At 48.4% G+C, this 12327-nt stretch overlaps 1 protein-coding gene across 1 annotated transcript; it reads right to left on the bottom strand.

Annotated features, from left to right (window-relative positions):
• Positions 1–2976: 2976 nt before the first annotated feature.
• Positions 2977–5250, bottom strand: LOC115331962 (the record flags this gene model as incomplete). The annotated part of the gene is made up of 1 exon (XM_029994233.2): positions 2977–5250. A coding segment is annotated over exon 1 (2274 nt), but the record flags the coding sequence as incomplete, so codon positions are not given.
• Positions 5251–12327: the final 7077 nt, after the last annotated feature.

Below are 12327 nucleotides of genomic sequence, written 5' to 3'. Positions count from 1 at the left end.
ACTTAAGCCCGCATCTCATAACGTACTCTCCGATGATATCCGCCGCCGCCTGAAGCTTCTCTTCTATTTCCGCGTCACTGCCCTCCCTGCACCACAGGGTGATGTCATCCGCGTAGATGGCATGCTCCACGTTCGGAACCGCCCTCAGCGCTTCTGGTAGACCCCGCAGCGCAATGTTGAACAGCAACGGGGAAACTACTGCCCCTTGCGGCGTACCCCTGGAACCCAGTCTGTATGTCCCAGATTGCATACTTCCCAACGTCAACGTGGCTGTCCTGTCCGTCAAGAAACTGCGGACATATTCGAAGGTTTTTCTCCCGCAGTTAACTGTGCTGAGACCCCTAAGTATGCTTTCGTGCGAAACATTATCAAACGCGCCTTTCAAGTCTAAAGCTAGAAGGCATCTCGTTTGGCCGCTCCTCGGATTCTCCAGTATATCCTTATATATCCACAAGAGTATGTCCTGCGTCGATGTGTGAGGTCTGAACCCGAACTGCGTGTTCGGAAGGAGTTGTTCCTTGTCTAGATACTTCATAACCCTGGAGTTTATGACTCGTTCGAACGCCTTGCCCTGGCAAGATGTAAGCGAAATCGGCCGCAGATTTTCTAGCTTGAGCTCCTTTTTGGGTTTTGGAATGAAGCGAATGTCAGCAACCTTCCAACTATCTGGAGTAAGCCCGCGCTCCCAGAAATGTTCGTTGAAATGGCGTACCAGCTCTTTCAGGTCCCCTTCCCCTAAGTTGTAGAGGAGTTTCGCTGTGAGGGAGTCCGGTCCGGGTGCTGCGCCCTTCCTCATAACCCCGAGCTCATACTCCAACTCCGCGACAGTAATTGGCCCGTCTAATTCAGGGTTTTCCTGCCCTTCATACTCCACGATTTCTCCTGTGGATTCCAAACACAAATACCTTTCCGCCAGCCGATCCATGATCTGCTTGCGGTCCCAGGGTAACTTATGTATCAGTTCCGCTAAACGGCCGCCCGTCACCGCCTTTACCCTACTCGGATCGATTAAGGCCCTAAGCATCCTCCATGCCTGAGCCGTGCCTAGGCTGCCCCGTATAGAGTCACACAGGCCATACCAGTTCTTCCTAGCCAAGTCCACCGCATAGTCCTCGGCCAGCTTTGTGAGTGCTTGAATCCTCTTCCTCAGCTTCTTGTTGTAGCGCTGTTTCTTCCATCTCCTGGTCAGCCCGCGTCGTGCTTCCCAAAGATGAAGCAGACGCGTGTCCACTGCAGGGTCTTCTCTGAGAGTTCAACTTCAGCCACGAACGGCTTGACACTGGCGATCACCTCCAAAGACCAATCCTCGATGTTCTCGATGCTAGCTGCACCTTTCCCTCTCTGTTTTCGCCATCGGTCCCAATCCGTTATTCTTGCCTTTCCCGTCTCTCTTGTGTATCCGGGCTCGTGAATAGTCGTTTCGAGGATACAATGATCGCTACCGAGTTGCTCCATGAGGTTATTCCACTCAGCGTTCGCCACGTTCTTGACAAGCGTCAGGTCCGGACAGATCTCTCTGCATGAGCTCGTGCCCGTCCTGGTTGGCTGATCAACCTCGGTAAGCAATGTTAGGCGTTCCTGGTTGATGCTTTCCGCCAGCCTTCTGCCTTTCGGAGAAACGTACTTGTAACCCCATCCCGGGTGAGGGGCGTTGAAGTCTCCCGCAATAACCACAGGGTCCTTCCCCGCCTCCTTGACCACCTTCGCGATGAGCCGCCTGTAGTCCTTCTTATGGTTCTTTGGATTTCCATACACGTGCACCACATGTACACCCCGATCCCCTTTTTTCACTGGGATGATCACAATGTGACAGCACGACACCTCACAGCCATCCAAGTCTAGTCTCGTGGCTGCGTAGGTCTTGTGCACAAGCGTCGCGACGTATTGGTCGCCCTCAATTGTAGCATAGTCTTTGATCTTCACTGGTTTCTTGCCCGGCTCCTGCAGCAGTATCACCGCCGGGGGATTGGGTTCAAGCGACACCCTCAGGCTAAGGCTCGCCTGTTTCCGACCCATCCCCCTGCAGTTCCACTGCCACACGTTCAAACTTGGCTTCGCTGACTTGCGCATGATTCTGCGTCCGAAATTTCTGCGTCCCGTAGAGGCTCGCCCGTTTTTCTCCGCTTCGAGACGAACTGCCTGAAGAGGCTCTCTTGGTTTTGCTCAACAGTCTTTCCTAATTTCTCCAGCTCGGTGACCCTGCATGTCAGCTGCATCAGTTTGCTGGTGAAGAATTCTTGAAGTCCCTGGATCGCCCGCTGAACGGTCGTCTCCACGATCGCTTGTACTTGCTCTGCCGAGAGTCCCCCGGTTCTTTCTCTTTTGTTCCAAAGTTCCTCCATGGTCTTTTTGCTGTGGGTCACGTCCCTCCCCTATTGAAAAAGGCCAATATGAACTCGGCTTATTGGAAATATTGTATTCCAATGAAGTTGATGGGAACCAATAAAATATTATTGTTATCCGATTAACCCGATACGCACGATGGGAATTCATATCGGAGCACAATATCCCGATATAGTATGTGGTTATAGGTATACAACAGGATATTGGAGCACAATATCCCGATATAGTATGTGGTTATTGGTATACAACACGATATCGAAGCACAATATCCCGATAGAACTTGTGGTTACAACACCATATTGGAGCACAATACCCCGATAATGCGTGGTTATTGGAATAGAATACGACATCGCGTGCTTTTTGGTGACCGATATGGACATACTGTACGGCCTCACGATATATAAATATCGGTCGTCGATCACGGGCCCAATATGATATCGCGTGCATATATCTCATGGATGAAGAAAGAATAAACAATTAAAACAGGGACAACACAACTACATCTTTCAACTAGCAACAGACGAGTAAATTTTCAACAGCGAGCAGCCGACTATACCCAGTAGGAGTAGGCGAGAGAAGGGGAGAGAAGGAAAGATAAAACACGCGAAGTGCAAGTCAGGGTGGTAGGGTTATCTCGGATTTTAAAAATTCAACCTCAGTTTTCGTCAGCAGGAGGGAAGGGTTTGACAGGTTGTTTTTTGCTGTGGTCATGGCGAATGATTCTATGATTTCCCTGCCGAATCTGCTGTCATGCCCCCCAAGGATTTTTGTGCCATCAGAGAGGGGATGACAACGCAAACACGATCGGGCATGAATGACTATGGGATGATAAGAATCTGGAGAGGCCTTGGAAACTTCGTTGTGATGTTCGCGGAGTCTGTGATTGGTGCATCTGCCCGTCTGTCCTATGTATTGATGGCCACAGCTCAAGGGGATGGAGTAAACTTTCTTCTCTTTGCATGGAATGAATTTCTTCTTGTGCTTGACAGTGCATCCAATCGGAATCCGGTTGTTGTTTAACCTTTGACAGAGTTGTTTAAGACGCATGCGGCACGAGAAGACAACATTCGTGTCAAACTTTGAGGCAATGGATTTTATCCGGTGGGCCGAATTGTGTACGTAAGGAATGACGGCGAATCGGGCTTTGTTTTTTGTGGCTGGTGGCTGGCGATCAGGCCCGCGAATCATCCTTTCCATTACAGATCGGAGAAGGTCGACGGGATACCCTGCCCTGACAAGCCTACTGTGCTGCAATTTGAAGCTATCTTCTGAAAGATGACAGCAAGACTTCGTGAAGGATGAAGAAAACAACGATTTGATGATACCGTGTTTAACCGACTTCGAATGGGCGCTAGAAAACGGTAGGACAGGTTTGGAAGACCTTTGTTGAAAGGCCCAGCAGAGTCCAGTAGCACTGACATGAAGCCGCAAATCTAGGTACTGAAGACCTTCATTCGATGGTTCTTCCTTCGTGAATGTAAGGCCCGACGAACAAGCGGAAAAAACAGCTGTAATGCTATCTGGAGAAGTTCGAGCAGGATGAATGATTAGGTAATCGTCTACAAATCTGAAAACATGGCAGCCAGGCGCGGAGATGTCCAGTTGTGCTTTTATAGCTCTGTCAACGAATAAAAGGAATAATTCACTGAGAACAGGGGCGAGACATGAACCGATGCAAACTCCCTTTTTTTGGCGGTAGATCCCTTTCTCATGTTCGACTAAGGTGGACTGGAGATATAGATGAATCAGGTCCACGAATCCAGCAACGGAGACACCGGAGGAATTCTGAAAATCCACAGCTCCGTGCTCAAAGATGGCGTCGGAGATTGAGACCAGTAAAGCGGTAGGATCTAGATTGAAATACATGTCTTCTATGTCAAGTGAAAAAATAGAGTGGGGCAAGGAGAAGAAATGTTGGGAACTGATGACAGAGATGAGTTCTATTGAGTTAGACACTCCAAAGGGTTGAGGGAGGTGGATGCAGGACAGATGCTTTTGTAGAAAGAGCCCGAGCTGCTTCTGCCAACAACCCTTCTCCGACACAATACTTCGGAGGGGTACTCCGATCTTATGTGTTTTTGCAGTGAAGAAAACTGAAAGGTACTGCTTCGCTGGGCTACTAACGGCGGTTTTTAGGGACGACAGATTCAAAGACGAGCAGAGTTGTTTAGCTCTTGACCTGAGGGTCCCAGACGGTCGCGATTTCAGTTTGAGAAAATTCTTTGAAAGGAAAGCTTTCACCTTATCTCCAAAATCTCCCTCCTCTAACACAACAAACACACCCGTCTTATCGGATTCTAACAGCTTTAGGTGTTCTTGACGAAGCTCTTCAACAGCGGCGAGTAGAGAGATCTTGCCTGGCTTGGGGGGTGGGTGGAAGCACACGGCGCGGATGGCGGAGCCGAGGAAATCTTGCCTCTGTGGTTCTGGGATGGCGGCGGCGACTTGATGAACTGAGACGAGTTGATCAACCTTCTTAGTGGCAAGGTCTGGGGCGAACTTGGGGCCTTTGGAGAGCAATTCCATGGTGTCAGACGAGATAGCAGTTTTGCACAACAGGACTGGCGGTTCAAACTTCGTCTCGTTAAGCTCACGGCAGGAGGCAGTCACTCCAGCAATCACTTCTTTCCATGAAGCTTCAAGGAGGCGAGAAGCTGCGTCGACGATGAACAGGTACGAAGGATGCGAGTGGAAGCCGGCGCCAAACAAGTTCGTCATGCGGCTGGGAAGGACCCTCCCCAGAAGGTGGAGCTCTAGGGATATTTCTTTCCTCGATATCTGCATGATGCGGTAGCTGGAGGACCAGTTGTTACAGTGGAATCCAAGGACGGGCGCCACTCCAGGATGAGGGAGGTTCTTGCGTAGGTGCAGACCGAGCGAGCGGAGCCTTAGACGGAGCAAACTCATTCTTGAGATGAAGCAAGCAGCCTCGAAGAAGGAAGCCGGGTTGAAGATCAGTGGCTCGCAGTTAGGACTGGCACAGTACATAGCTCAGAAAAATAGGTATGCTTAGTAGAAGAGCGTGTTGGTTTAAGTCATGGATGAAGAAAGAATAAACAATTAAAACAGGGACAACACAACTACATCTTTCAACTAGCAACAGACGAGTAAATTTTCAACCGCGAGCAGCCGACTATACCCAGTAGGAGTAGGGGAGAGAAGGGGAGAGAAGGAAAGATAAAACACGCGAAGTGCAAGTCAGGGTGGTAGGGTTATCTCGGATTTTAAAAATTCAACCTCAGTTTTCGTCAGCAGGAGGGAAGGGTTTGACACGTTGTTTTTTGCTGTGGTCATGGCGAATGATTCTATGATTTCCCTGCCGAATCTGCTGTCATGCCCCCCAAGGATTTTTGTGCCATCAAAGAGGGGATGATAACGCAAACACGAACGGGCATGAATGACTATGGGATGATAAGAATCTGGAGAGGCCTTGGAAACTTCGTTGTGATGTTCGCGGAGTCTGTGATTGGTGCATCTGCCGGTCTGTCCTATGTATTGATGGCCACAGCTCAAGGAGATGGAGTAAACTTTCTTCTCTTTGCATGGAATGAATTTCTTTTTGTGCTTGACAGTGCATCCAATCGAAATCCGGTTGTTGTTTACCAGTTGACAGAGTTGTTTAAGACGCATGCGGCACGAGAAGACAACATTCGTGTCAAACTTTGAGGCAATGGATTTTATCCGGTGGGCCGAATTGTGTACATAAGGAATGACGGCGAATCGGGCTTTGTTTTTTGTGGCTGGTGACTGGCGATCAGGCCCGCGAATCATCCTTTCCATTACAGATCGGAGAAGGTCGACGGGATACCCTGCCCTGACAAGCCTACTGTGCTGCAATTTGAAGCTATCTTCTGAAAGATGACAGCAAGACTTCGTGAAGGATGAAGAAAACAACGATTTGATGATACCGTGTTTAACCGACTTCGAATGGGCGCTAGAAAACGGTAGGACAGGTTTGGAAGACCTTTGTTGAAAGGCCCAGCAGAGTCCAGTAGCACTGACATGAAGCCGCAAATCTAGGTACTGAAGACCTTCATTCGATGGTTCTTCCTTCGTGAATGTAAGGCCCGACGAACAAGCGGAAAAAACAGCTTTAATGCTATCTGGAGAAGTTCGAGCAGGATGAATGATTAGGTAATCGTCTACAAATCTGAAAACATGGCAGCCAGGCGCGGAGATGTCCAGTTGTGCTTTTATAGCTCTGTCAACGAATAAAAGGAATAATTCACTGAGAACAGGGGCGAGACATGAACCGATGCAAACTCCCTTTTTTTGGCGGTAGATCCCTTTCTCATGTTCGACTAAGGTGGACTGGAGATATAGATGAATCAGGTCCACGAATCCAGCAACGGAGACACCGGAGGAATTCTGAAAATCCACAGCTCCGTGCTCAAAGATTGCGTCGGAGATTGAGACCAGCAAAGCGGTAGGATCTAGATTGAAATACATGTCTTCTATGTCAAGTGAAAAAATAGAGTGGGGCAAGGAGAAGAAATGTTGGGAACTGATGACAGAGATGAGTTCTATTGAGTTAGACACTCTAAAGGGTTGAGGGAGGTGGATGCAGGACAGATGCTTTTGTAGAAAGAGCCCGAGCTGGTTCTGCCAACAACCCTTCTCCGACACAATACTTCGGAGGGGTACTCCGATCTTATGTGTTTTTGCAGCGAAGAAAACTGAAAGGTACTGCTTCGCTGGGCTACTAACGGCGGTTTTTAGGGACGACAGATTCAAAGACGAGCAGAGTTGTTTAGCTCTTGACCTGAGGGTCCCAGACGGTCGCGATTTCAGTTTGAGAAAATTCTTTGAAAGGGCAGCTTTCACCTTATCTCCAAAATCTCCCTCCTCTAACACAACAAACACACCCGTCTTATCGGATTCTAACAGCTTTAGGTGTTCTTGACGAAGCTCCACTTGCACTTCGCGTGTTTTATCTTTCCTTCTCTCCCCTTCTCTCCCCTACTCCTACTGGGTATAGTCGGCTGCTCGCTGTTGAAAATTTACTCGTCTGTTGCTACTTGAAAGATGTAGTTGTGTTGTCCCTGTTTTAATTGTTTATTCTTTCTTCATCCATGACTTAAACCAACACGCTCTTCTACTAAGCATACCTATTTTTCAGAGCTATGTACTGTGCCAGTCCTAACTGCGAGCCACTGATCTTCAACCCGGCTTCCTTCTTCGAGGCTGCTTGCTTCATCTCAAGAATGAGTTTGCTCCGTCTAAGGCTCCGCTCGCTCGGTCTGCACCTACGCAAGAACCTCCCTCATCCTGGAGTGGCCTCCGTCCTTGGATTCCACTGTAACAACTGGTCCTCCAGCTACCGCATCATGCAGATATCGAGGAAAGAAATATCCCTAGAGCTCCACCTTCTGGGGAGGGTCCTTCCCAGCCGCATGACGAACTTGTTTGGCGCCGGCTTCCGCTCGCATCCTTCGTACCTGTTCATCGTCGACGCAGCTTCTCGCCTCCTTGAAGCTTCATGGAAAGAAGTGATTGCTGGAGTGACTGCCTCCTGCCGTGAGCTTAACGAGACGAAGTTTGAACCGCCAGTCCTGTTGTGCAAAACTGCTATCTCGTCTGACACCATGGAATTGCTCTCCAAAGGCCCCAAGTTCGCCCCAGACCTTCCCACTAAGAAGGTTGATCAACTCGTCTCAGTTCACCAAGTCGCCGCCGCCATCCCAGAACCTCAGAGGCAAGATTTCCTCGGCTCCGCCATCCGCGCCGTGTGCTTCCACCCACCCCCCAAGCCAGGCAAGATCTCTCTACTCGCCGCTGTTGAAGAGCTTCGTCAAGAACACCTAAAGCTGTTAGAATCCGATAAGACGGGTGTGTTTGTTGTGTTAGAGGAGGGAGATTTTGGAGATAAGGTGAAAGCTGCCCTTTCAAAGAATTTTCTCAAACTGAAATCGCGACCGTCTGGGACCCTCAGGTCAAGAGCTAAACAACTCTGCTCGTCTTTGAATCTGTCGTCCCTAAAAACCGCCGTGAGTAGCCCAGCGAAGCAGTACCTTTCAGTTTTCTTCACTGCAAAAACACATAAGATCGGAGTACCCCTCCGAAGTATTGTGTCGGAGAAGGGTTGTAGGCAGAAGCAGCTCGGGCTCTTTCTACAAAAGCATCTGTCCTGCATCCACCTCCCTCAACCCTTTAGAGTGTCTAACTCAATAGAACTCATCTCTGTCATCAGTTCCCAACAATTCTTCTCCTTGCCCCACTCTATTTTTTCACTTGACATAGAAGACATGTATTTCAATCTAGATCCTACCGCTTTGCTGGTCTCAATCTCCGACGCCATCTTTGAGCACGGAGCTGTGGATTTTCAGAACTCCTCCGGTGTCTTCGTTGCTGGATTCGTGGACCTGATTCATCTATATCTCCAGTCCACCTTAGTCGAACATGAGAAAGGGATCTACCGCCAAAAAAAGGGAGTTTGCATCGGTTCATGTCTCGCCCCTGTTCTCAGTGAATTATTCCTTTTATTCGTTGACAGAGCTATAAAAGCACAACTGGACATCTCCGCGCCTGGCTGCCATGTTTTCAGATTTGTAGACGATTACCTAATCATTCATCCTGCTCGAACTTCTCCAGATAGCATTACAGCTGTTTTTTCCGCTTGTTCGTCGGGCCTTACATTCACGAAGGAAGAACCATCGAATGAAGGTCTTCAGTACCTAGATTTGCGGCTTCATGTCAGTGCTACTGGACTCTGCTGGGCCTTTCAACAAAGGTCTTCCAAACCTGTCCTACCGTTTTCTAGCGCCCATTCGAAGTCGGTTAAACACGGTATCATCAAATCGTTGTTTTCTTCATCCTTCACGAAGTCTTGCTGTCATCTTTCAGAAGATAGCTTCAAATTGCAGCACAGTAGGCTTGTCAGGGCAGGGTATCCCGTCGACCTTCTCCGATCTGTAATGGAAAGGATGATTCGCGGGCCTGATCGCCAGTCACCAGCCACAAAAAAACAAAGCCCGATTCGCCGTCATTCCTTACGTACACAATTCGGCCCACCGGATAAAATCCATTGCCTCAAAGTTTGACACGAATGTTGTCTTCTCGTGCCGCATGCGTCTTAAACAACTCTGTCCACGGGTAAACAACAACCGGATTCCGATTGGATGCAGTGTCAAGCACGAAAAGAAATTCATTCCATGCAAAGAGAAGAAAGTTTACTCCATCCCCTTGAGCTGTGGCCATCAATACATAGGACAGACCGGCAGATGCACCAAACACAGACTCCGCGAACATCACAACGAAGTTTCCAAGGCCTCTCCAGATTCTTATCATCCCATAGTCGTTCATGCCCGTTCGTGTTTGCGTTGTCATCCCCTCTTTGATGGCACAAAAATCCTTGGGGGGCATGACAGCAGATTCGGCAGGGAAATCATAGAATCATTCGCCATGACCACAGCAAAAAACAACGTGTCAAACCCTTCCCTCCTGCTGACGAAAACTGAGGTTGAATTTTTAAAATCCGAGATAACCCTACCACCCTGACTTGCACTTCGCGTGTTTTATCTTTCCTTCTCTCCCCTTCTCTCCCCTACTCCTACTGGGTATAGTCGGCTGCTCGCTGTTGAAATTTTACTCGTCTGTTGCTAGTTGAAAGATGTAGTTGTGTTGTCCCTGTTTTAATTGGTTATTCTTTCTTCATCCATGATTTAAACCAACACGCTCTTCTACTAAGGATATATCTCAGAACGGATACCAAGTTACCAACAACAGAAAACGTAACACGATATTCAGCGTTCGTGAAGCAACATGTGGATATCGGTATGCCCACATATATGACATCGCGTGAATGATATCGTAAAACTGCACGAGTAAAACTGCACACGCGAGAGAAAGATATTTTAACACAAACGTTCTGCCTTGTGAAAACATGAACATTGATTGACAGTGCAAGTATATAAAGCAGTGGGTACGGCACACAGTAGACACAGTGTTGCGTGCTTGAAATGCTGGATAACCACCAAGCCATTCAGAATAACTATCTGGTACACCCGCGACCTACCTTTCAATGAAAAAGTCCATTAACGACGTTCTTATTGAAGTGATCGTTTTACAAATGTTTATTGCAGTCGTTGTAATGCAACAAAAGATGGTTTACCGGTGTTCGAACCCAAATCAAACGCGACCCGTGACAATATCGGTTCGCAGCGCACGATAAAATAACGAGGGTGAATAGGTCTGACAGATCTTACGCGCACATTTCTCGATATTGATCCACCTTTCGGGGTAATCCTACGTCGTTAACAAAATCCACGACCACACGCGAACACATTTCACCCACCACTCTTTATCTTCATCACACCGATTCACACACTGTTAAAAAGAAAAGAAAACGACGTGGAAAATACGTGCATTTGCGGCGTCAAACGATACGTTACAGACTCGTTTTTTGAGAAGTCGTCAACCAGCGCGCGCACCAGCTGGAGTTCGGAGGGAGCGAGCCGAGCCGCCTGACTACGTAGCCGGGCCGCCGTGCCCAGTTGAGCCTGGCCAAGCCGCCGTGCCGCCGTGCGCCGAGCATGCGCACTGCTGCGCGCGACTCGTCGAGACGCGAGCAACGCGAGCATGACGAGCACGCGAGACCGATAGACAGTGCTCCTTGCTCGTGAGCTGCAAGCGAAACCAACGCACTTTCAATCGCTTCGAAAGGTACGTATACACGACTTTATTACTTGCAGCATTCAGTGCTTTGCTTTGGTATACACTGATCAAAGTAAACACCGAAGGGCAGAAAAGAGACATGATGTTTTGAAATCGCAGCTTATTTTAAGGCTCGTGTCCCCTGTTGAAAGCCTCTAGCTGTGCTCTGTTGCAGGCGTCATTTCGACTGCGTGTACTCCAATGTAACGTCAGTCAGTGTTACACTCTCCTAGCTTTGCTATCTTCTTATCTCATGTGCGAAATAGACGTAGAAACCAGCGCCGCGTCTCTTTCGGATACCTCTCGAGCGCCTCCAGCCCCCTTCCTTCCGGCGTGCTTGCCGCCGCGACCGTTCGAGGCATTGGATTCGCGGGCTCGTTCGAAGAGGCGTTGTTTGAAGCTGGCGAGCCGCCGAACTGTTACCGGAGCTTCTCTTTAGGCAAGTCGCGATCGGCGCTCGGCTCTGAGCTCGTACTTTTTTTTTCTCCCGGGTAGACCATGAGTGCCGACCACTGATCTGTGGTGCCGACTGACGCCGAAAGAAGTTAAAAACGCTAGCGAGTGAGTCAAATTTTTGTGACGCCGCCCAACCGCCCTGCTATCGGCTGCACAAATCACATAATGTAAAAAAGAAAAAAAAACGCGTTTCTTATTTTTCTGTCTGTCACGTTTCACCTCAATCGACTCAAAGGGAATCGCGGCTGTACGTCGGTTGACTCATTACTGTGCCTAGATTGTAGATTGTCTCACTGCTCTGGAGCCTTTTTTATGTGATCTTATTCTGATAACGTTATATTTTGCTTTTTCATCTTGGCTGCATACTTCTAGATGACCTTCTACACATCGCACTCCTTGTCGACATGTCGCGGGACTAGTTGGAAGTCACTGTTTGCTCACTCCTTGGTGCACATATTTCTTGTTCAGCATCAGTTATCTGAAGGAGGCACCATAAAACCCTAAAATTTGTTCAGAGATACCTCAACATACTGTATTAGAGTGCTGTTTTGTGTGTTGTAGTTTCATACAAACCAAATTGCACTTTTTAATATACCCTATAACTGTTCAGTACAATTAAAGTTGCAATGAAACATTGGCCACAATAGGGGACCCGGCTAACGTGGCCGAAAAATTCCTCACATAATTTTCTCCATGGGTCATTTTGGATGTTGACAAATTTTCTTGTGAATAATGAGTATTATGCACATATGTTTCTTCTACTTTTGGTACAGGTACTTCAGTTAGATAAGCCCCAGCAAAGACAGCAAGACAGTCTCATGGGGCCACACCAAGGTCCCGGGTCATGTCACCGAACTTCACTGAACATAATGGTAC

Source organism: Ixodes scapularis, unplaced genomic scaffold, assembly GCF_016920785.2.
Source record: "Ixodes scapularis isolate PalLabHiFi unplaced genomic scaffold, ASM1692078v2 ptg000683l_1___fragment_1__unscaffolded, whole genome shotgun sequence".
NCBI lineage: Eukaryota > Metazoa > Arthropoda > Arachnida > Ixodida > Ixodidae > Ixodes > Ixodes scapularis.
Note: the sequence above shows the minus strand (reverse complement) of the source record. Positions and strands in the feature narration are given on the sequence as shown.